This window comes from Lissotriton helveticus, chromosome 4_2 (assembly GCF_964261635.1).
Source record: "Lissotriton helveticus chromosome 4_2, aLisHel1.1, whole genome shotgun sequence".
Lineage (NCBI taxonomy): Eukaryota > Metazoa > Chordata > Amphibia > Caudata > Salamandridae > Lissotriton > Lissotriton helveticus.
Genome location: NC_136064.1, coordinates 106,394,036 through 106,419,535, shown reverse-complemented (window position 1 = coordinate 106,419,535; position 25,500 = coordinate 106,394,036). Strand labels below are relative to the sequence as shown.

General features: G+C 50.6%; 1 protein-coding gene across 9 annotated transcripts in view; it reads left to right on the top strand.

Annotated features, from left to right (window-relative positions):
- Positions 1-25,500, top strand: part of MED12 (mediator complex subunit 12) — a 614,738-nt gene that overhangs the window by 366,934 nt on the left and 222,304 nt on the right. For all 9 annotated transcript variants that reach the window (XM_078640219.1, XM_078640216.1, XM_078640215.1 and 6 more), the window contains one exon: positions 23,642-23,713. In XM_078640219.1, coding sequence (XP_078496345.1) covers positions 23,642-23,713 — 72 coding nt within the window. The remainder of the gene's footprint in view (positions 1-23,641; positions 23,714-25,500) is intronic.

The following is a 25,500-nucleotide window of genomic DNA, read 5'->3' as shown; positions in this document are numbered from 1 at the left end:
CAAAGGCTGTGGATCCACTCTCTGCACCCCTTTCTGAGGTTCTCCTCTTCCTTCTTTCTCTTGCCCAGCAGGGCTCTGCTCTGGGCACTATCAAGGGGTACCTTTCTGTCCTTTCCGCCTTCTTAAGGCTACCTGATCAGCCTTCCTTGTTCAAGTCCCCAATTGTAAATAGGTTTTTGAAGGGCATCACACACATGTTCCCTCCTGTTCCTTTTCGTGATGCCCCAGTGGGACTTGAATCTTGTGCTTACTTACCTGATGTGTGCTCCCTTTGAGCCGCTCCATAACTGTCCTCTCTGTCTTCTTACTTTGAAGACTGCTTTCCTGGTTGCCATCACCTCTGCCAGGAGAGTGAGTGAGCTCCAGGCTCTTTCTTCTACTCCTCCGTTCCTCTCTGTCCATCCGGACAAGGTTGTGTTGCGGACGAGACCCTCTTTCCTACCCAAGGTTGTCACGGCCTTCCACATCGGGCAGTCCATTACCTTGCCCACCTTCTTTCTGCCTCAGGAAGAGAGGCCCCAGCGTCTGGACCCAAAACGTGCGCTCTCTTACTATCTGGATCGCGCACGCCAGTTCCGGGTGGATGACCAACTCTTTGTTGGTTACGTGGGCGCTAAGAAGGGAAAGGCGGTGCACAAGCGGACCATCTCTCGGTTGATCATCTTGTGTATCCAGGCGTGTTACTCCTTGGCTAATAAGGAGCCCCCTGTTGGACTAAGGGCTCATTCCACACGGGCCACGGCGACTACCTCTGCCCTGGGCCGAGGAGTGCCCTTGCAGGACATTTGCCAGGCAGCTACGTGGGCCTCGCTGCACACGTTTGCAAGACACTATTGCCTGGACAGCCAAGTCCGGAGGGATGGCTTCTTTGGCCGTTCCGTCCTCCAGGACTTTCTGGTGTGATTTTTGGTTCGCAGACCCTCCACGGGCTTGGTATTGCTGGGGTTTCTATTCTAAGGTAAGGAATCTATCACTAACATGTCTCTTTCAGATGCTCAAGTTACTACTTGTGTAACGATATATCTGTAAGAGACATTAGTTAGTGATAGATTCCTTACCGACCCATCCATCCACCCCGTTCTGCAAACCGATATCTAGGTGTAAGAGAGCGGGTCTGATAAACAGGCGTGGAGGCTGTAGTGGTGGTTTAAAGGAAGAAGGTTTATTTAAAGAAAAGGATGGTGTGATAGGAACTTTGAAGGTTTCTTCGAAATGGTCTTCTTCTTCTGAGGTGTCTGGGGAAGTGTCAGGTGATGAGGGGTCCCGTGTGGTCTTCTCCTTGTATTCTGGACGTGGTAGGTCTCCCCGGTGGCTCAATAGAGAGAGAAGGAACAAACGAGGGGTCCGTGAGAATAACTATAATGAATTCGGAGAGACGTCGTTTCCCTTCACCACACCTTTGTGTCACTATCAGTCATTATAAGGGTGCTGGAGCATGCACATAATAGAGAACTTTTACAGTAGAATTTAGGACTTTGTTTATGGTGCTTGGGGTCGAACAATCAGAGTGCTCACCATGTGCTTAAGAGGAGGTATTACGGGTGTTCATCTATTGCCCAATGCAAAGAACAGTGCGCTGCGCAGACCTGTTTCGAGTGTGTCTCGCTATATTTATCACGCTCTAGCACTGTGAACCCAAAACAAAGCAACATACACCCGCTCTAAACAGTCCCTCCTCCTACTGTTCCCACTCGCTACCCGCTCAGTTTCCCACCCGCTGTGAGAAGTTGGCCTGATATATAATGTTCACTATTCTAGTGAGCACTTTGTATCAGTCCAAACAACCCTTATTGATGATTGGTTGTAAGTCAACCTTATAGACCAGCTATCCTAGTAGCATGGATACGAGCAGTCTAAGGCTAAACTCTAGAGGGCGTGTTAAGCCAGCTGTTTTACCATCACATATACCCCTTGAACACCAAGTGAAAGGACACCACACAAGTTGTTATGAAAATAAACGTATATTTATTTCTAACAAGACTACCCTGGCTCTTTATGAGACAGGGAGCTAAGCACACAACAAAACTCTTAAGAAAATACTTAAAGTCGCACAATTTACACAAATGCCCGAGGGGCACGAAAAACAATATACTACACAAGTGGAATGCGAAATTACTAGCAGGTAAGTACTATTCTCATAGGCTTTAGAATCGCTAGGGCTAATCTCCTGAACCTTCAGATTGCAAGTGGGAGGCCTAGAGACGTCGTGTGCAGAGTGGGAACTCTCACGCGTAAGGCGGGAAAAAGTCTATGGAGGCTAGTAAAAGCAAAGTTAGTGTTCTCGGGCGAACCCTACTAGGTAGAGCTGAAACGACAAAGGATCCTGACACTTAGATAGTAAGACTATGCTGGAGCACCGAAATGCTCAGGTTACCTAGCCCAGGGGCTGCGGCTGCATAGGGCTAAAAAGACGTCGGAGATCCTTGTTGCAGTCTATGGAGCCTGAAGAAAGAAGTTGCTGGCAGGCAACCAGTGAAGAAGTTCGTGGTGATCCAAGCCTGGATCAGTGAAGATGGATACCTGTAAGCAGAGGGGACCAAGTTCTGAATCACTAGCCAGTGATTAGATGGGCACCAGGATGGCACCGGGTGAAGTCACCTCGACCAGGTGAGTGGGCGACGCTGGGCTCTACAGTCTCTCGGACCAGGAGGCGTTGTCGGCGACCAGGATGGGGGGGCGAGCTGTCCCACGGTGGTATCTGCTGTAGACGTCGCTGGACCCAGGATTGGGGCAACAAGTCTTGGCAAATGCAAGCCCACGCGGTGGACTTAAAATGGCGTCTGGAGTGGACCAGGAGGGTCCAGGGTGCTTCTCTGATGGAGGGAAGCAAGGGCCAGTCTGGAGCAACCAGACCAGCGGTGTTTGTCATCGAAGTTCGTCGTCAGAGGGCCACTAGCCAACGGGCAAGTGACCTGGACAACGCGGTGAGCAGCAAAGAGCAGAAGGGCCCCACGCAGATCTCGTGGATGCAAGGGGGCTGAACTTCGGTGCTGGAGCTGCTCAGGGTCGGGGCTTCTCTTACCCCAAAGCACTCAGTCGAGGGTCACTCGGTGGTCGTGCTGGACAAGCGTCATGCAGTCTTGGAAGATGTCCGGTCCCTCGAGGTCTCGTCACACCCACGAATCACAGCTGGGCTGATGATGCAGGTTGAGGTCAGAGGTGCCAGGGAAGCCGGTTCTCGTCGAGCTGGGCAGTCTTGATCCGGTGAGGAGACTTACAGCAGACCGCGATGCTTGGATTGTGCCTGCTGCTGCAGGGTGACTACTCCTTAGTCACAAGGGAGAAATCTTGAGAAGAAGTCGAGAGTTCCTTTCGTGGAAAGTAGTTTCAGGATTCAAAGATGATCTAATTTGGAAGGGGGCCAGCTCCTACCTTTATCCTGCAAAAGGGGGCTGGTACGCGACTAAGTCCTGCCCTATGGGCGGGACTAGGAGGGGGGTGGTTACACCCCTCTCCTTTGGCGGGCTTTTCCCCAGAGCAGGGGCTGGAGTGCCCCTGGAACTGGTTCAAGCCGGCCTATGCACAGTGAGCACCGGGGTGCCACTTGCAGTCACCTTCCTCTAAACCCCTGCCTACCTAGGATACACAAAATCCTGTCTGGGACGGTGCTGGCACCGCCCCTGACAGGAAACCCTTTGTCCAGGCCTCCGTTTGCTGGAAGGACTCCCAGCAGCAGGAGGGCAGACTTGTGTCTCGGTGGCAGCATCCATTTTGTGGAGCTGAGGCTATGTCTGACTTTAACCGGGGTTACAGGTTACCAACATGTCTTCTCCCTCTAGAGGGGTGGAATGCTACCCCCGTCGCCAGAACTGGCGAGGGGGTAGTATTCCAAAGCGTATGACACCTTACACGACATGTTTAGATAATGTCAGTCCAAAGTTACCATAACCGCGAGGATTATAAGGCACTTAAGAGTATATGGTCTGACGCTATCATGGAAACGGCTAAGGGATAGACCCCGAAAGCCGCAGACAGGCTCAGCTCATGCCAGAGCACCATCTCACACGATTCCAAGCACTCTGCCTTCAGGATTGTTAAGGCCTGCCATAGGAGTGACTGATCGGAGATCTGTGTGTCCATTTGAGGGTTAGATATAGGTATACTATATCTAAAGCAAAGGGTTATAACACCACCTTGCCCCAGCTGTCAAGCAGCCAGTTGTGTCTGTTTAGTTAGTCAGCCCAGGGGTGGCATAATACATGCTGCAGCCCCTGGGAGACTTCTGGGTGCACCTCAGCCCTGGGTACAGGGACTTGGAGAGGGCCCAGTTTCAATTCAGTACCTGGGTACAATTTGGAATAGAGAGAACAGCTAGGCTGTGGGTCTGATTAGCAGGCCCACAGCCAGGGAAAGTCGTAAACCAGTGAAGCAAAAAGCAAAAATCTGGGTGATCATAGGATTGCAGACCCTACTCTCCTACATGACCCCCCCCCAAACTTTGGGACAATAAGCTAACCATGACCAGGTGAGTCTTCTTGCTCTAAGTGGAAATACCTGGAGAGCCCATCAGCATTGCCATGATCAGTACCAGGTCTATGCTCCACTGTAAAATCCATCCCCTGTAGGGAAATGGACCACCTAAGTAGTTTGGGGTTTTCACCCTTCATCTGATTTAGAGGGGCTTATGGTCGGTCTGAATCTTGAAGTGAGTGCCAAACAAGTATGACCTCAACTTCTTCAGGGCCCAAACCACAGCAAAGGCCTCCCTCTCAATAGCTGACCAATTTTTCTCTCTGGGGGTCAGCCTTCTGCTAATAAAAGCAATGGGCTGGTCGTTACCATCAAAATTCAGCTGAGATAGAACAGCTCCCACACCCAACTCAGAAGCATCTGTTTGGACAGTGAATGTTTTGGAGTAGTCTGGACTCTTTAGGATAGGTGCTGTGCACATGGCCTGCTTTAGGTCATTGAATGCTTTCTGACAGCTTGCTGTCCACTGAACTTTCTTTGGCATCTTCTTACTTGTCAGGTCATTAAGTGGAGTCACAATGGACCCATAATTCTTGACAAATTTCCTATAGTAACCAGTCAGGCCCAAGAAAGCTCAAACCTGAGTCTGGGTGGTTGGAGGAGCCCAGTCCTTGATGGCCTGTATCTTGCTCTCCAAGGGTTGAACATGGCCTCCACCTACAAGGTGGCCCAGGTATACAACCTGTGTCTGCCCTATCTGGCACTTAGTGGCCTTGATAGTGAGACCTGCCTTTTGCAGTGCCTCTAACACTTTCCTCAGGTGGACCAGGTGATCCTCCCAGGTGGAACTAAAGACAGCTATATCATCAAGATATGCTGCACAGAAGTCATCCAACCCAGTGAGAACTTGATTCACCAGCCTTTGGAAGATGGCAGGTGCATTTTTCAAACCAAAGGGCATTACCACAAATTGATAATGCCCACCAGGGGTAGAAAATGCTGTCTTGGGCTTGGCCTCCTCAGCTAACCTGATTTGCCAGTACCCAGCTGTCAGGTCAAATGTACTTAAGTAGTTGGCAGAAGCCAATCTATCTATAAGTTCATCTGCTCTTGGTATTGGGTGGGCATCAGTCATAGTGACTGCATTGAGTCCTCTGTAGTCTACGCAAAACCTCATCTCTTTCTTACCACCCTGGGTGTGAGGTTTTGGCACTAGAACCACTGGGCTACCCCAAGGGCTATCTGAGGGCTCAATGACTCCCAGCTCCAACATTTTCTGCACTTCTGTCTTGATGCAGTCTCTGACATGATCAGGCTGTCTGTAGATTTTACTCTTGACAGGCAGGCTGTCTCCAGTGTCAACTTCATGGGTACACCAATCAGTTTGACTGGGGGTCAGAGAGAACATATGTCTAAAGGATTGCAGAACTTGTCTACAATCCTGTTGCTGATGTTCAGAGAGGTTGCCACAAAAGACAACACCATCTACTGATCCATCATCAGGATTCTGAGTGAGCAGGTCTGGGAGAGGGTCACTCTCTTCCTCCTGTCCCTCATCTGTGGCCATGAGCAAGCCCATGTCCTTCCTGTCGACATATGCCTTGAGCCTGTTTACATGGAGCACCCTGAGGGGGCTCCTGGGAGTTCCAAGGTTCACCAGGTAGGTGACCTCTCCCTTTTGCTCAATGATTGTGTGGGGCCCTGACCATTTGTCTTTGAGTGCTGCTGGGGCCACTGGCTCCAGCACTCACACCTTCTATCCAGGCTTGTACACAGTCAGGACAGCCTTTTGGTCATGCCAAGCTTTTTGAAGTTCTTGGCTTGCCTCAAGGTTTTTAGATGCCTTTTCCATATACTCAGCCATCCTGGAGCGGAGACCAAGTACATAGTCCACAATGTTTGTTCCAGGCTTTTGAGAGGTCTCTCCCATCCTTCCTTTACCAAACAAAGGGGTCCTCTTACAGGATGCCCATACAGAAGTTCAAAAGGGCTGTAGCCAACCCCCTTCTGTGGGACCTCTCTGTAAGCAAACAAGAGGCAGGGGATCAGGACATCCCATCTCCTCCTGAGAGGTTCAGGTAGTCCATGAATCATCCCTTTGAGGGTCCTGTTGAATCTCTCAACAAGCCCATTGCACTGTGGGTGATAGGGTGTGGTGAACTTGTAGTTGACACCACATTCCTTCCACATTGCAGTCAGATATCCTGACATGAAGTTTGCACCTCTGTCAGAGACAACCTCCTTAGGGAAGCCCACTCTGGAGAACACTCCAATTAGGGCTCTTGCCACAACAGGTGCTGTAGTGGTCCTAAGGGGAATAGCTTCAGGATACCTGGTGACATGGTCCACCACCACCAGTATAAACTTGTGCCCTGATGCTGTCTGGGGTTCCATTGGACCAACAATGTCAATCCCCACTCTCGCAAAGGGTACCCCCACCGCAGGTAGTGGTATGAGGGGGGCCTTTGTTGTGCCACCTGACTTGCCACTGGCTTGGCAAGTGACACAGGAGCCACAAAACTCCTTGGTATCTTCACTCATGTGAGGCCAGTGAAAGTGTGTGACAAGCCTGTCCCACGTCTTGTTCTGGCCTAAGTGACCTGCAAGGGGAATTTCATGGGCCAAGGTAAGAAGGAAACCTCTCTGAGACAAGGGGATGACCAGCCTCCTGGTCGTACCAGGCTTGGGGTCTCTTGACTCAGAGTAGAGGAGTCAATCATCCCAGTATACCTTGTGGGTACCTGTGGCATTCCCTGCAGCCTCAGCAGCAGCCTGCTGTCTGAGGGGTTCAAGTGAGGGGCAGTCCAACTGAGCCTTTCCCAGGTCTTCCCTGGAGGGTCCCCCTGAGCCCAGAAACTCAACCTGATCAGGTTCAAGCTCTTTAGGCTCAGTTTCCCTCAGTTCCTTGAGATCAGCCCCCTCAGAGACTTGATCCACAACCTGGGGCAAGGGGGAAGGCAATGCCTTAACCCTACTGCTCCTCTTCTTGGGAGGTGTCTGGTCTATTGTTCCAGGATCCAGCACCTGTTCAGTGGGGCATTTCTTTGCCTGTGACCTAGTCACAGCAAGCACATGTGCTGGCAAGCCTAACATTTCCATGTGAGTCCTCTGCTCCACTTTTGACCATAGGGATGTTTCCAAATCATTGCCCAACAGACATTCTACTGGGAGGTCTGAACTAACCACAACCTTCTTTGGGCCACTTACCCCTCCCCAGGAGAAATCAACAATTGCCATACTATGGTGGGTAGTGACATTGCTGGCATTGGTCACTAGGTACTCTGGACCTAGCATGATCTGTCCAGGGTCCACAAAGTTAGGTGTCACCATTGTGACACTGGCACAAGTGTCCCTGTAGGCCTGAGCCATTTTTCCATTTATTAACCCCTTCGACGCTGATGACGAGCTGGGCTCGTCATGAGGTAGCCTCCTCGCACGCTCATGACGAGCCCAGCTCGTCACGTAAAGTGCGCTTTTGAAAAAGTCAGCGTACGAGCGGAATTCCGCCCGCACGCATGCGGATAAAGGTGTCTGCCTGTATTTGCCCAATGTATTGGGACTTGCATCAGGGGATATATCTATATCCCCTGTACAGACAAGGACAGCCTGAGTGAGTGTGCCAACTAAGTTGTCAGACCCCTCAGTTCCCAAGGTTAACCCAACTAATCCCTTGGGAGGTGCACTACCACTACTGACTGTACTAGGGGGTGCAGTTGCCTTAGGGGCTGTAGTGGTAGGAGTTTGCCCTCCTCTTTTGGTGCACTCACAAAACCAGTGAGACTTACTTTTACAGTACTGGCACCACCTTTTTGACTGGCCTTCTTGAGTCTTCTTTTTCTGCTGTGAAGCCTGACCCCCACCCTCTTTGGTTTGTTGGGGACCTGTTGAAGACTTCTGGTCATTTTGTTCACTCTTGTTACTACCCTTTTGGTCTGCTTTCTTCTGACCACCCTGGTTCTGAGTCTGGTTCTGCTTGACCCTTGTTCTGACCCATCTGTCTGCCTTCTTTCCCAATTCTTGGGGAGAGGTCAGATCTGAATCAACAAGGTGCTGATGCAACAACTGGTTCTGACAATTATTTAAAATCTGTTCTCTCATGATCAGATTATACAACCCTGTGTAATCAGTAACCTTGCTACCCAGCAACCAGCCCTCCAAAGCCTTAGTGGCACAATCAACAAAGTCATTCCAATCCTGAGACTGAGTTTTCTGGGTGTCTCTGAACAGCAACCTGTACTGTTCAGTGGTTAAGCCAAACCCATCAACCAGTGTGTTCTTCAGGACTTGGTAGTTGTTAGCATCCTCAACTCTTGTAGTGAGGAGCTTATCTCTACCTTTGCCTTCAAAGAAGAGCCACAATATAGCTGCCCACTGACTTTGGGGGATGCACTGGACAGTGCAGGCCCTCTCCAAAGCAGCCATCCACTTTTGGATGTCATCCCCTTGCTTAAAGGGGGGCACTATCTTAGTCAGGTGTTCAGTATCTAAACTCCTTTCCTTATCTCTAGGGAGATTGCTGCCACCAGTGGGAAGTATCCCACTCATCTGCTGCTCTCTTGCAAAGGCAAGCTTCTCTTTGGCCAGGGCAAGTTCTTCCCTTTCAATCCTCAGATTAGCTTGTCTCATCCTTGCTTCATGCTCTATTCTCTGAGGGGAAGTAAATCTCCTCTGTGGAGAAATCCACCTCCTCTGGGAAGAGGCATTAGAGTGCAGAGATCTATTGGAGTCCCTAGAAGGAGATCTATCTCTTCTCACTCCAATGTTAGGCCTTATTAGGGTCAGTACTGGGGGTCCCCCAGCTCCTCCCCTATGTAGGTCTAAGTTGGCCCTAGTGAGTCTGCTGACTAACTCAGGATCCTTGTCTGCCTCATCCCCAGAGACTTCCTCTTCTTCCTCCTCCTCAACTGCATCATCAGTGTCAAGGAGGTCTGGATCACCAAGGGTACCCTCTAGGGCTGGCATATTCCCATCTGACTGAGAAGCTTTCCTAGCATCATATGTCTCTAAGAGACCTATCAGAAAGGGAATGGTGGGGTTAGACCCCTGTTTCAGTTTCCTGGAGGTACACACTTGTCTCATCTCCTGGAAACTGAGAGCTGCATATCTTGATTTGACCTGTGGAGGGTCAATAACCACTAGGGGAGTCTCTGAAGACTCTCCATGGGTAGACATGCTTTTCTAGTGAGGTGTAAGTGGTGCACTTACCTACACTATTTGTTTGCCTACTGATCCCTTGCTAGAGTTGTAGTTTAGGGTGTGCTAAGCCCTAGGAGCTACAACAACTGGTTCAGTAGAACTCAGAGTATTCTAAGCTAAGTTATATGTACCTTAGTACTTGTGTGATCTTTCAAATGATATTCTTGGGATACGTGTGGTAAAACAGCAAGCTCAAATCCCAACCGCTGCTCACCAATGTGAGAAGTTGGCCTGATATATAATGTTCACTATTCTAGTGAGCACTTTGTATCAAACCAAACAACCCTTATTGATGATTGGTTGTAAGTCAACCTTATAGACCAGCTATCCTAGTAGCATGGATACGAGCAGTCTAAGGCTAAACTCTAGAGGGCGTGTTAAGCCAGCTGTTTTACCATCACATATACCCCTTGAACACCAAGTGAAAGGACACCACACAAGTTGTTATGAAAATAAACGTATATTTATTTCTAACAAGACTACCCTGGCTCTTTATGAGACAGGGAGCTAAGCACACAACAAAACTCTTAAGAAAATACTTAGTCTCCAATTTACACAAATGCCCGAGGGGCACGAAAAACCATATACTACACAAGTGGAATGCGAAATTACTAGCAGGTAAGTACTATTCTCATAGGCTTTAGAATCGCTAGGGCTAATCTCCTGAACCTTCAGATTGCAAGTGGGAGGCCTAGGGACGTCGTGTGCAGAGTGGGAACTCTCATGCGTAAGGCGGGAAAAAGTCTATGGAGGCTAGTAAAAGCAAAGTTAGTGTTCTCGGGCGAACCCGACTAGGTAGAGCTGAAACGACAAAGGATCCTGACACTTAGATAGTAAGACTATGCTGGAGCACCGAAATGCTCAGGTTACCTAGCCCAGGGGCTGCGGCTGCATAGGGCTGAAAAGACGTCGGAGATCCTCGTTGCAGTCTGTGGAGCCTGAAGAAAGAAGTTGCTGGCAGGCGACCAGTGAAGAAGTTCGTGGTGATCCAAGCCTGGATCAGTGAAGATGGATACCTGTAAGCAGAGGGGACCAAGTTCTGAATCACTAGCCAGTGATTAGATGGGCACCAGGATGGCACCGGGTGAAGTCACCTCGACCAGGTGAGTGGGCGACGCTGGGCTCTGCAGTCTCTCGGACCAGGAGGCGTTGTCGGCGACCAGGATGGGGGGGGCGAGCTGTCCCACGGTGGTATCTGCTGTAGACGTCGCTGGACCCAGGATTGGGGCAACAAGTCTTGGCAAATGCAAGCCCACGCGGTGGACTTAAAATGGCGTCTGGAGTGGACCAGGAGGGTCCAGGGTGCTTCTCTGATGGAGGGAAGCGAGGGCCAGTCTGGATCAACCAGACCAGCGGTCTTTGTCGTCGAAGTTCGTCGTCAGAGGGCCACTAGCCAAAGGGCAAGTGACCTGGACAACGCGGTGAGCAGCAAAGAGCAGAAGGGCCCCACGCAGATCTCGTGGATGCAAGGGGGCTGAACTTCGGTGCTGGAGCTGCTCAGGGTCGGGGCTTCTCTTACCCCAAAGCACTCAGTCGAGGGTCACTCGGTGGTCGTGCTGGACAAGCGTCGTGCAGTCTTGGAAGATGGCCGGTCCCTCGAGGTCTCGTCACACCCACGAATCACAGCTTGGCTGATGATGCAGGTTGAGGTCAGAGGTGCCAGGGAAGCCGGTTCTCGTCGAGCTGGGCAGTCTTGATCCGGTGAGGAGACTTATAGCAGACCGCGATGCTTGGATGGTGCCTGCTGCTGCAGGGTGACTACTCCTTAGTCACAAGGGAGAAATCTTTAGAAGAAGTCGAGAGTTCTGTGGGAGTTCGGGAGGTTTTCCTAATAGATCCACAGACACCTGGATAGAGGGCAAAGCCGGTTTTATTGTTTTGTACAGTTTTCGCTGTTGTACTGGTATACGATAGAACGGAAGGGGATTCGCTGCGTCTTCCGTCGCCTCCCGTTCCAGACCCCGCCTCCTGATCTCGCGGTGTCTTCTGGGAGTCGAAGTCCAGGCTTCCGCCGTTGTGGCCCACGAGCCGGGTTCCGATGGAAAACAAAGAAAAAGGGAGACCAATATTACTGGGTTGTCCACTACTCGAAATTCCACACAAGGAGGGGGTGGGGAGGGAACACTCGTGCTCTTTAAAATCCCGCTATCTTGGAGGTGCTATGTGAGGGGGGGGTGACTCCGGGGATTACCGTGCACGGTTTGGCTCACTGGGGTGAATTCCGCCTCCTCCCGGCCCAACCCAGGAAACGTGACCGTACCTGTCCTAGCCACACTTCCCGAGAAGCGTGGCTGGGCGATCCGCCTTCCCGTGGGCCTCCTGGCTTGTCGCGGGTGTCTCTCTCCTGCTTCTCTGCTCCGTCGCTGTGTCTCGGTCCTTCTCGCTCCGTCGGGTCTCCGCTCCTGCACAGCTCCTCCGCACCTCTCCACTCGCCTTCGTCCTCCTTCTTCGTCTCGTCCTCCTCCGCGCCGTCCTCTCGATATCTCCAGTCCTCTCCTTCCACGCTCGTCCTCCGCTCCGCTCCGCCTTCGCTCTCCAGTCTCCACTCGCCACCTCCGGGTGTATCACACACCTGTCTGAGTTCCTGGGGGTGTTTTACCTCGTCGAAGGGGGCCGTGCTTGCATCTGGATCGGCCCATTTAAAGAAACAGTCTTCCTCAGTGTCGGTCCCAGGACTGCATACGATGTCTGCAGTCTTCCAGGTATCCGTGTGCTGCGTAAAGAGAGGAGATACATGAGTAGGTACAAGGGGGGGGTCCGGGACAGGGACCCCCCCCGTTACAAGTTCCTTTCGTGGAAAGTAGTTTCAGGATTCAAAGATGATCTAATTTGGAAGGGGGCCAGCTCCTACCTTTATCCTGCAAAAGGGGGCTGGTACGCGACTAAGTCCTGCCCTATGGGCGGGACTAGGAGGGGGGTGGTTACACCCCTCTCCTTTGGCGGGCTTTTCCCCAGAGCAGGGGCTGGAGTGCCCCTGGAACTGGTTCAAGCCGGCCTATGCACAGTGAGCACCGGGGTGCCACTTGCAGTCACCTTCCTCTAAAGCCCTGCCTACCTAGGATACACAAAATCCTGTCTGGGACGGTGCTGGCACCGCCCCTGACAGGAAACCCTTTGTCCAGGCCTCCGTTTGCTGGAAGGACTCCCAGCAGCAGGAGGGCAGACTTGTGTCTCGGTGGCAGCATCCATTTTGTGGAGCTGAGGCTATGTCTGACTTTAACCGGGGTTACAGGTTACCAACATGTCTTCTCCCTCTAGAGGGGTGGAATGCTACCCCCGTCGCCAGAACTGGCGAGGGGGTAGTATTCCAAAGCGTATGACACCTTACACGACATGTTTAGATAATGTCAGTCCAAAGTTACCATAACCGCGAGGATTATAAGGCACTTAAGAGTATATGGTCTGACGCTATCATGGAAACGGCTAAGGGATAGATCCCGAAAGCCGCAGACAGGCTCAGCTCATGCCAGAGCACCATCTCACACGATTCCAAGCACTCTGCCTTCAGGATTGTTAAGGCCTGCCATAGGAGTGACTGATCGGAGATCTGTGTGTCCATTTGAGGGTTAGATATAGGTATACTATATCTAAAGCAAAGGGTGATTACACCACCTTGCCCCAGCTGTCAAGCAGCCAGTTGTGTCTGTTTAGTTAGTCAGCCCAGGGGTGGCATAATACATGCTGCAGCCCCTGGGAGACTTCTGGGTGCACCTCAGCCCTGGGTACAGGGACTTGGAGAGGGCCCAGTGCCAATTCAGTACCTGGGTACAATTTGGAATAGAGAGAACAGCTAGGCTGTGGGTCTGATTAGCAGGCCCACAGCCAGGGAAAGTCGTAAACCAGTGAAGCAAAAAGCAAAAATCTGGGTGATCATAGGATTGCAGACCCTACTCTCCTACACCCGCTCAGTTTCCCTAGAGTCGATGCACTCACCGACCCTGCTGTAACTCTTCCCAGAGTCACGGCCGCTCTCCAGCATCCACCGGACACCACCAGTCCTCACACCAGCTGTCTTCGTCGAGGTCCGGTTCATGGGCTGGCTGGAACTCTTCAACGGGTCCCGCGTCTTCCTGCACCGGGTCTCCAAGGGCTCCTGCCTCTTCAACGGGTCCCGCGTCTTCTCTCTCCGTCTCTGCCGAAAAAGTCCTTCCTCCGTCTTCCGCGTGAACCCCTGTTTGTCCCGCCTTCGCCTCTTTGTAGGCGTCTCCTGTTCCTGCGTTGCTGTTTCCGGGTGATTCCTCCTGTACTTCCGGGTCATTCTTTCCACCGCGTTCGAGGGTCTGAGGAGAAACAGCAGAGGATCGTGGTTGTTGTAGGCCGCCTTGATGTTTGAAAAAGGTATGGTTCTGTAGTAGGGGATCTCTGTGTATAGTCATAATCTAGTGAATAGTCCCGCCCATGTGCGTGGACCCCGGCAATCAAAAATAATCTCTTAAGTTGTCAAAAAATTGCAGAACTGCAAAGACACTTAAGAGAAAATTTAAAGACAAATAATGCAGCCTATATTCACAGGCTACACTGTCCAGTACTTCAACTAGAAATTCCACCAAAAATCCACAAACAGCAAAACCTGTCCAGATTTCCCTTGCCTTTACTGCAAAACCCCTCAGAAATGATAGAGAGGAAGGCCTGGACAGACAAGCCCCATAGGCTGCCATTATGTGGCTTAAACAGGATACTGTGCCTTTAAGGAAACCTTCTAGAACCTTCTCCCAGTATCCCAGAATGCATAGCAGGTCCCACTGACTTCAGTTCTTTTTTCCGGCTCCTGCTTACAGGACCCTGGCATTGAGCTCTCCCTTGTTTCAAGGGGTTATTGCATGTTTTGGCACTTTTGCATTCTAAAAGTGTTGCAGTTTACTTTCTTGGTTTTCTCTTCTCTTCTGTGTGCTGCTTCAGGTGTTTTAGGGCTCTAAAATGCCTGGCCTCTTTGTGAAGTGTCCAGCATGTGAGAGGAAGAAGGCCAGAGGTGATCCACATGATATCTGCATCGTCTGCCTCCCTGAAGATCATGTCCCTGAGGAGTGTGTCATCTGCCAGCAGTTTACAACTCGCACTCTGAAGGAAAGGGCGAAGATCAGGCTGTCTGGCCTTGAGGAGAGGCGCCTGCAGGCTGCAGGTGGGTCTGGGCAGTCAGGGAAGGTTCCCTCTGCCTCTGCTGAGGCCTCTGGGGGGCTCCCCAGAGGCAGGAAGCCCAGCAAGCGATCCCGGTCTCCGTCGACGTCGATAGCGTCGACGACGACGTCGAGAGGGATGACGGCGGTGTGCTCCCCTTCTCCCCGGGGCTCCGGGTCGAGACATCGGGACGACTCGACGTCGAAGCCACCGTGGACGAAGCCGCCGTCGACGTCGAGGGCTTCATACCGACGTCATGGACATCGGCGCTCGCCGTCGAGGCGACACCGCCGGTCGACGTCGAGGGGATCCTCGACGTCGAGAACATCCAGACGACGACGACGGCGACGCTCGTCGTCGAGGAAGGACCGTTCGACGTCGAGGAGGCGTGCGACGTCGAGGAGAAAGAGGTCGACGTCGAGAAGAAAGAGGTCGACGTCGAGGAGTCGGCGCTCGACGTCGAGGAATCGGCGTTCGACGCCGAGGAAGAAGAGGTCGACGTCGCGGAGGCGGCGTTCGACGCCGGAGTCAAGGAAACGCCCTTCGACGCCGGAAAAGCGACGCTCGACGTCGAGCAGACGGAGGTCGACGTCTAGGAGTCGGTCTGGCTCTCCAAAACGTCGCAAGAGGGATTCTAGTCCCAGGAGTCACACTGCTTCCAGTGGGGGACGCAAGAGGAAGCGGTCTCCGGCTGAAGGGGCGGGCTCTCAGCTCTCTTCGCCTAAAGGATCACAGGGCACGGTGTACTCTGCGGTGTACACTCCTTCTCGGCCTCGGTCGACGCATACACCTGTTCCGAAGGAGGTCACTCCTCCTCCTCCTCTGCCTCAAGAGGATCCTCCGACGCTGCCTCCACTTCCAGCGGACGACCCGCCGCCACCGGTCCCTCCGCGTGGGCCGGCACCGCAGCCGGAGGTGCCTCCGCCGAGGTCCACTTCGCTGCCGTTTTTGCCTGTACCTCCTAAGGGGACCCCTAAACCTGCGCCCAAGGAGGCTCCGAGGAAGACTCCACCACGGAAACCGGTGGGGAGGCCACGGACTGGCAGGTCTCGCTCTCGCTCTCGCTCTGGGAGACGGGACAGGTCGCGACACAGATCGTCCTCGCGGTCGAGACGCCGCCATAGGAGGCGCGAGTCTCGCTCCCGCACGGGATCCTCTGGCTCCAGGGATCGTTCTCCTACCCTGTCGGGATCACCGGATACGAGGGTGTCCCCTATTGATGACCTGGTGGCGTTCCAGGATGTCCTCTTGAGGGGCGCTGCGAAGCTGGGCATACCCCTGACAGTGCCCACGCCGAAGACGTCCGTGATCTTTGAGACGTTGCACCAAAAACACTCGTCTCGCCCTCTCCTCCCTCTGGTACCGGGCCTGGAGGAACCAGCTATGGACCTTTTCCTCACCCCAGCGGTGGCAAAGGCGGCGCCATCTAGGTTGCTGAGGAAGTACCGGGCCCCGGATTCGGATCCGGCTTTTCTGAGAGCGGAACCACCTCCGGACTCCGTCATTGTGACGGCGGCACGCAAACAACATGCCTCCGCTCCGTCATCCACGGTTCCCCCGGATAAGGAGTCCAGGTGGATGGATTCGGCAGGGAGAAAGGTCTGTGGAACTGCCGCCACCTCCATGAAGGCTGCGAGTGCCACGGCGCTGTTGGGTCGGTACGCCCGCGCCCTCTGGGACTCCCTTGAGCGTTTTGCGGAGCACTTGCCTCGTGAACAGCGTGAGGATTTTCAGGAAGTGCTGAGTGAAGGGATGCTGGTGGCCAACCAGATCATCAGTGCGGCAGCGGACTCTTCCCTGTTGGCTGCTCATGGGTTTTGCCATGGGGTCAACCAGAGGCGTCACGCCTGGCTCCGTCTTACGTCCCTGAAACCGGACGCACAGCAGAGGGTGGCCAACCTGCCGTTCTCTGGCAAGTCTCTTTTTGGACAGCATGCGGACGACGAGATGGCCCGCATGAAAGCGGAGGCCGAGACGCTCACGGCGGTGGGCCTCGAGAAGCCTAAGGAGACGAAGAAGCCGTACCGCTCTTTCCAACGGCTGTCCGGTGGACAAGGCCGTGGAAGTGGCCAGGCTTCGGGACATTCGCAACAGCAACAACAGTTCCGTAAGCCGTTCCAGAAGCGCCAGAGGGGCAGGGGAGGCCAGCAGTCGGCTCCGACGCCCAAGGGCCAGGCTGGGTCTAGGCCCTAGGAACTTACTTCCCCCGGATCCGTTACCCACTCCGGTAGGGGGAAGCATCCAATTTTTTCTGGCAGAGTGGAGAAAAATTACTCGGGACAAGTGGGTGCTGAATATTGTTTGCAATGGATACAGTCTTCGGTTCACCAGCCCGCCTCCATCGATTCCTCCGGTCAGCTCGCGGTTTCAGCTGCTAGAGCTCCAGGTGGAGGCCGATACCCTGTTAAGGAAAAGGGCGATAGAAGACGTGCCTCTGTCCCAGAGGGGAAGAGGCCTGTACTCCCGGTTCTTCCTGGTTCGCAAGAAGGACAAGAACGAGTTCAGGCCCATTCTGGACTTGCGACAGGCAAACAAGTGGATTCGCAGGGAAAAGTTTCGCATGCTGTCGTTGCATCAGATTTATCCTCAGTTGCAACAAGGGGACTGGCTCTGTGCCATAGACCTACAGGATGCATACTTCCATGTGCCCATTGCGCGCAAACACAGGAAGTTCCTGCGGTTCCAAGTCGGCACCAATCATTATCAATACACAGTACTCCCATTCGGACTGAAGTCTGCGCCGAGAACATTCTCGAAGTGCATGGCGGTGGTGGCGGCGCACCTGCGGAAGAACAAGGTGTTTGTCTACCCGTACCTGGACGATTGGTTGATCAAGGCATCCTCCTTCTCGGAAGCGCGAGCACACTTCCAGAAGACGTGCGTTCTCTTGGACAAGCTGGGGTTGCACATCAACATGGCCAAGTCGGTCCCGACTCCGGTCCAATGCATACAGTACTTGGGAGCCTCCATCGATACGCTGTCAGCAAGCGTGCCTCCTTCGGAAGAGCGACGATTACCTCTCCTTCGGAAGGCTCAGGCTCTTATGTCGACTCCATCTACAACAGTGAGGATGGTGTCTTCTCTACTGGGTTCGATGGCCTCTTGTATCTTCCTGACGCCGCACGCACGCCTGCACATGAGACCGTTGCAGGAGTGCTTGGAGGACCAGTGGGATCAGAGGACAGGATCCTGGGACGACAGGATACGTCTGTCTCTGCATGCTCTTCAGTCTCTGAAGTGGTGGTGTTCGGCGGAGAATCTCCTCAGAGGGGTTCCTTTTCACAAGGACATTCCCACGCAGACTGTCGTGACGGATGCTTCTCTCCTGGGATGGGGAGCGCACTCCGGGACTCTGCAGATTCAGGGAACGTGGTCTCCGGTGGAGGCCACTTATCACATCAACTTCCTGGAACTCAGAGCTGTTCACTTGGCACTGAAGGCTTTTCTTCCGTCCTTCCAGACCAGCTCCCTGCTTGTGCAAACGGACAACACTACCACGATGTACTACCTCAACAAGCAGGGGGGCTCGAGATCTCGCACTCTGTCACAGGAGGCGCAGACGATCTGGCACTGGCTCCTGGCCAGGGGGCTGACGGTGACGGCTACCCATCTGCCAGGTGTGCAGAATGTTCAGGCGGACGAACTCAGCAGACTCATTCAGGAAAACCACGAATGGGTCATAAACGACGAAGTGCTGGGAGAAGTCTTCGCAAGGTGGGGAACTCCGGACGTAGATCTGTTCGCCACCGCCGAAAACAGCAAATGCCGAGACTTCGCCTCCAGGTACTACCAGCCGGGGTCGCTGGGGAATGCGCTATGGATCAGCTGGTCGAACAGCTTTCTGTACGCTTTTCCACCCATTCCCCTGATTCCGGCGGTACTCATCAAGCTGGCCCGGTCCAGGGCTCGGATGATTCTCATTGCCCCGGAGTGGCCCAGGCAGTGGTGGTTCACGGACCTGCTTCACCGATCTCTCCTTCCTCACATTCGGTTGCCGTGCAGGCCGGACCTTCTCACGAAGTTCGGGGGGGCGGATGTTACACCCCAGCCTCTCGTCTTTGAGTTTGGCGGCATGGCTCCTGAGATAGTGCAGTATGGACATCTGAATCTGCCCGCGGATTGCATGGACATACTGAAGGAGTCTAAGAGACCTTCCACTAGGACTTCATATGCTTACAAGTGGAAGAGGTTTTGTATCTGGTGCCAGTCTAGGAACCATGACCCTACGACCTGCAAGGAAGATGTCATCCTTCCTTACCTTTTACATTTGGCGCAGTCTGGCCTTAATGTTCATTCCATTAGGGTTCATCTTGCTGCATTGACTGCCTACAGGAAATGCCCTTCACAGACTTCTTTTTTCCAGATCCCTGTGATCAAAGACTTTCTGGAAGGATTGAAGAAGGTGTTCCCTCCTGTCAGGCTTCCCTCGCCTTCATGGGAATTGAATGTGGTGCTGTCCAGATTGATGAAGGAGCCTTTTGAACCCATTCACAAGGCTTCGTTGCAGCACCTGTCCTGGAAGGCGGCGTTCCTCGTGGCCATTACATCGGCCCGCAGGGTGAGTGAAATTCAGGCGTTGTGTTGTACTGAACCTTATACTGTCTTTCATGCTGCTAAGGTTGTGATGCGTACTCACCCTAAATTTCTTCCCAAGGTTATTTCTGATTTTCATGTCAACCAGACCATAACTTTGCCTACGTTTTTTCAGAATCCTTCCTCTCCGGCGGAACGATCTTTACATTCCCTGGATGTGAGGAGGGTGTTGAAATTTTATCTGGATAAAACCAAAGATATTCGTAGGTCAGACCAATTGTTTGTCAATTATGGATCAGTCAGAACGGGTCTTGCTACCTCTAAGCAGTCCATTTCTAGGTGGATTGTGTCCTGCATTCAATTGTGTTACCAAAAAGCTAATAAGACCTTAGGAGGTAAGCCTAAGGCTCATTCCACCAGGGGCAAAGCTGGCACGACAGCCTTGCTCCGTAATGTGCCGATTGCAGAAATCTGCAAGGCCGCCACTTGGAAGTCGGTTCATACCTTTGCTAAGCATTACTGCCTGGACTCTGATGCCAGGGCAGACGCTCAGGTTGGGCAGGCTTCGCTGCGGAATTTGTTCGCACAGTAGTGGCGTCATGTTCTTTCTCCACCGCCGCTTTGGTGTGGGGATGGGCTTGCCATTCTATTCACTAGATTATGACTATACACAGAGATCCCCTACTACAGAAGGAGTAGTTTCTGTTCTGTAACTCCAGTTCTGTAGTAGGGGTATCTCTGTTATAGTCATAAGCGCCCGCCCTCCTCCCCGGTGGAGAATTGTTCATGTAATTAATGCTACAGGTCTGGCGTTTTACGCCTTCAAAAAGAACTGAAGTCAGTGGGACCTGCTATGCATTCTGGGATACTGGGAGAAGGTTCTAGAAGGTTTCCTTAAAGGCACAGTATCCTGTTTAAGCCACATAATGGCAGCCTATGGGGCTTGTCTGTCCAGGCCTTCCTCTCTATCATTTCTGAGGGGTTTTGCAGTAAAGGCAAGGGAAATCTGGACAGGTTTTGCTGTTTGTGGATTTTTGGTGGAATTTCTAGTTGAAGTACTGGACAGTGTAGCCTGTGGATATAGGCTGCATTATTTGTCTTTAAATTTTCTCTTAAGTGTCTTTGCAGTTCTGCAATTTTTTGACAACTTAAGAGATTATTTTTGATTGCCGGGGTCCACGCACATGGGCGGGACTATTCACTAGATTATGACTATAACAGAGATACCCCTACTACAGAACTGGAGTTACAGAACAGAAACTACTCCTTCTGTCTTATTTCAGTCACTTTCTCACACTAGGGTTAAGGTCATCCCCTTTCAGGGCCCTAGTTTCATGGCACCAGTTTTGGTTCTATCATGGCTCTGCGTATCTGGCATGGAAAAGCTGTGTATCAGAACTGATGTCAGCGTGCATGGGCGCCGTCTAAGTACTCCGACGTCATTCCGGCGCTAACGACGCCGATGACGGACGCGGAGCCACCGCCGACGCCTGCCGACGCGCAGGGGTATTGCTACGCAAAATTTTCCAGATCCAGTCTGACGCCTGGGGATATTCTAAGGTAAGAAATCTATCACTCACTAATGTCTCTTACAGATATATCGTTATACAAGTAGTAACTTGTGCATTACGGATTATATCTTTTGCAGATGACCCACAATTTCGTTTCTCTTTCGGGGATAACCGTATGGGGAAACAGTCAGCATTTAAACACTGCTTTCTGGAAGTGGTTAAACGGATGGATAAGAACCTTCTATGCTTTAATTCTACTCAAGCAGAGATTCTTTTGTTCAGTGTGAAGGGGTCTAGTTGGTCGGATGTTTGGTGACCTTCCTTTGAACTGGTTAGAGCTTCATCTCCCTCTATGGTTGCGAGAAATCTTTGAGTCCAATTTGACAACAGGTTTTCTTTTTGTCCCCATATTGCATCCCTAGCAGGGATTAGCTTTTTATGATTGCGTTCTTTGAAGAAAAAGTTTGTTCCGCTTGAGTTGCGTAAAATCAAAGCACATGCGAGGATCATGCCCCATCTGGACTACACAAATGCTCTGTTCTTAGGCTTTCCGGTCTAACTAACTAAATACCTTGAAATGGTACAACATGCTGCTGCCAGATTAATTATGAATGTGCCTAGGCAAAACCTTTTAAGGACACTAGTAAAAGAATTACAGCTGCTCCTGATTGGAAAAACTGATCCTCTTGAAAGTGGTGAGCATTATGTTTTGTTCCTTTTAGGGGGCAGCTCCTAAGTATGTAGGTAGAAGGCTTTATCCCCTATGTGGCCTCTCAGAACCTTAGATCTAAAGATGCCTCCTGATCTCTGTAACGAGTTCTTTGGCAAGATCAAGGCTGGGTGATCTTTCGCCTGCCAGCAAAAGCTTGGAATGTGTTTATGCTTTTCCTACGTCAGACCTCTGACCTGCAGTTTAGGAAACGAAGACGTGGCTATTTAGTAAATAAGAGTGGTGGATTGTTTGTCTTTGCCTCTAGCTCAGGGACACCTGGTGGGCAGCTGTGTACTTTAAAAATCACACTGTATTGGGTTGTATTGCAGATGGGTAGGGGCACAGTCTGTGTAGCCTGCAACCAGACTTGTGCAACAGGCCACACTTTCTGGTGTATCCTGATGCCTTAAAACTTTACTAAGGGGCTTCCTAGTGTCAATTTGTCTCTATTTATAGTGCATGGCATACCTCAACAACATCAGACACATGTTCGGCATGTCACCCACATACTGAATGGCTCTTTCAGACAGGGCAAGAGGAGCACATAGATAGTCCTAGATACCCTACACCACGTGGCGTTTTTATTGATCTTGAAGAAATCTTTCTTGGTACTGGAAGAAGGAAAAGGCATTACTGGGAGCACTTGTTTGGTTATTGTATGGTGCTTTCAAAACTACCAATGCTTTGTTTTTAATATTATGAGTTTCCTCAAGTCTGTTTCATTCTCTCTGTGTCGGGTACCCTGCAGTATCTCCTGTGACCTTTTCCTGGTCATCTTTACCATTAGTAGAATTATTAGTGTGAGTCAACGGAGCTGATTTTAAATCTGAGATCTCATGTGTGCATTGCTTGGGCTATAGAGTAGTTCTGTCTCCAAAATGTTGTTCATCTGTGGTGGGGTTGGCAAAGAGTTTTGTGCAAATAAAATATCTTGAGTGGAAGGCCTTTGATCTTTCCATTTTATTCTTGCCCACTGTTTTGGCTTAAGTTCACTTAAGTTACTAGTGCAGTAGAAACACATGCAAATTATAGATCTTATTTCTCACCCTTTTCCCAATGTATGAGGCTGTTAAGATGTTCAAGACTTTTGTTGGTTTCTGATCTAGGCAGGAAAGTGTGCAGCAAGTCTCCATTTTGTTTGATTGGTAGTTCAAACATATGGCCATGATATCCAGAGTATTTAAGATCATGCCAAGATAGTATATTTTGTCATGTTCATTGTTATCCAGAGAATTGTTGCCATTGCAAGTGCTGATTGTAAATTCCACATATCTCAAGTTGTGGCCCAAGTGATGATATTTGTGCAAGTTACTTAAAAGCACAAGGACTGTCTGATCGACTATTAAATTCTCTACTATGATTTGTTTGCCAAATCTGAATTATTTCTCTGTGATTTTTTAAGACCATATACATTGTGTCCATAGCCCGCAGACGAGTAGTGAAGTAGGCAGGATAGGGGGAGTTCAACATGGGGCATGTGATGTGCATGATTAATTGTCTGAGTGGCAAATGGTGGGGACGAATAGTGAGAAAAAAAAAAATGGGACCAAAAGTGCTTTAAAGCACTCCCTTTAATACCAATCAGTTCTGTATTATTTTCTATTATACCTTCACAAGACACAAATCCCACTCCGCCTGCCAAAAAGGGTCAGTGTCCTGGCAGCTCTTACTGCTTATTGCTTGTTACTTGCCACATAAACTCAGGCAAGTCTGCGTATCATTCTCTTGAACATCTGACCTTTGACTACCCCCGCCAGCCACCCCACAAGCAAGATGTTTTCTGGCTCTCACAGGTTTAGAGACACAGCAACCACTGACAGCATGGAGGGGCACAAGCATGTCTGGTCACTCTGTGATTTGCTGGAGCAATGCGTTCACATTTGTGTTTTCTTTGCACAAACTGAGTAGATATAGGTCAATGCTGATATGAGCGGGATGTATTTGAATGTCACTGATTCACACTCACTGAAAAATAATGAAAGTTCTATGTGCATAAATGAGAACCTAGCTGTGTAGATAGCTCACTCTAATATGGATTGAAAGAGCTGTCTTCAAAGATGGCTGGTGCATTGCATTTGCATTGGATTTGAAGGGAGATTCGCCAAATTACAGTGAAAGCCTCACCCTTATTCACTGCTTTAATGGCTTGTGTTCTTTATTGCAGAATTTGGACCAGTGGACGATGCGGCAGTCATCTCTGGAGCTCCAACTAATGATTAAACAAACAATCGCTAATGTAAGCTCATCTCGTCTTGGAGTATATTCTCATATGCTATAGCCTGATAGTTGTTGTTTTAAAAGGGGGTACATATATGCTTAAGACAAACTAATTCTGTTTTAGATTGTTGGGTGTGTTCTTGATCCAAGAATATGTGTGGGTAGGGATTGGGAAAGTGGACTAAATTGGTATTACCAACTGCAGGATATAATTTCTGGCGCTGTTAACAGATGGGAATTTGAAAGATGAGAAGTTATGGAAATTGTTTGTGTACCATGCTGGAGGCTTTTTTTTTCTTAAAGACTTATATTTTTGTCTTGTGTACATTGACTAGGGTTGATGGTTGTATAGCTTACAGGGTCTTACTAGCCTCATTGGTTACCCCTGGGTGTAGAAACTATGTGTGATGCACAGATGTTTACATTTGTGCTTGGACCATCCTGGTTTTTGATGTCCGCCCATTACTGTTACGAGGTGCATCAACGCTCTACTCTTTAGTATCACAGGTTACGGTCTATTTTTGGAGTGCACAGGAAGCTGAGATGAATGGAAGCCTGAGAAGTCCTGCTCATGCCTGTGCAGAACTGTTCTGGTATTGAGCATCCTAGCCCTGAGCTTTCCTGAGTTTTTGCTCTAACTTGTGCGCTCTTCCTTGTCATCCTTTTACCCTCACACTGACGCGCTTGTACTGCCACTGTATTCTGCTGCTTTTAGCCAACGAACCGAGAAGATAGCTTGCTCTTCTACTTGGAGGGTCATTGCCACAGCCTCACTCCCTTTGTTCACCCAGCCTGCCTGTCTCGTGCTGGTTTCTACTGTGTGAGGCAAGGTGCGGGTGCCTTTTCAGAGGCAAAGCTTCCTTCCAGCCCTTTAAGGAGCAGAAGGCTGGATAGTTTCAGCTGGGTGGACGTTTGGGCGACACTGTTGGTAAGTGGTTTGCTTTTTGCCCTTTGCAGGCATAGTTTGTGGCTTAAATGGTTTGTTTAGTGGGACTTTAAGAAGGACAGTACAAGCAGAACACCAGGATTTGCTCCTGGCAATCGTTTTCCATTAGCCTATCCTTTCAGATCCGGGTGGTGCTGGTTGGCTCCACGCAGTTCGCCCATATGTTGATTGCAGAGCGTTTACAACAGGAAAGGTAGGAGTCGAAAGCCAGTCCTTAGAATTGTTGTAGTGTTTTTTGTCCGGGAGTATAGTTTTTGGCACTATTTTCTTGAAATCGGTGTCTCCAAGTATTTACTCTCAATTTATTTATTAACGCAAATCACTCCTTAGAACAATTGGAGCGTTGTATAGCCTGGACTCTTTTTTTTTTTTTTTCTTTTATATTTTCTTGAAATCAGTGTCTCCCAGTATTTACTCCCAATTTATTTACCACCTTATTACTTGCTTCTTTTAATGGGGATGTCTCAAAATTAAAGTCAAATCACAGACTCGACACTAAAGAAAATCTGCATAAGCTAGCTGAGTCTTTGCATTAAGGGATAGCTCTAGACACGGTTGGGCCCTTCAAATGGATTCAACCTTTATCGCCACATTTCTTACAACACCCCCCACCAGCCAGAACTCAGTCCTCCACCAGAAAAGCAAATTTGGATAAACCTGCCGACGCTTGCTTGAACACTATAATGTGTTGATCACAAGCAGCAGACAACCACATTTGCAAAGCAGTCATTCAAGACTGTTTTGTACTAGGGTCAAAACAAAAAGACAATATCAATCCCAGTATTTAGTCGAATAACTCGGCGGTTAATTCCAGTTTGTCTGAGCATACCTTTTCAAACCCCAAATCCACCCGACAACTG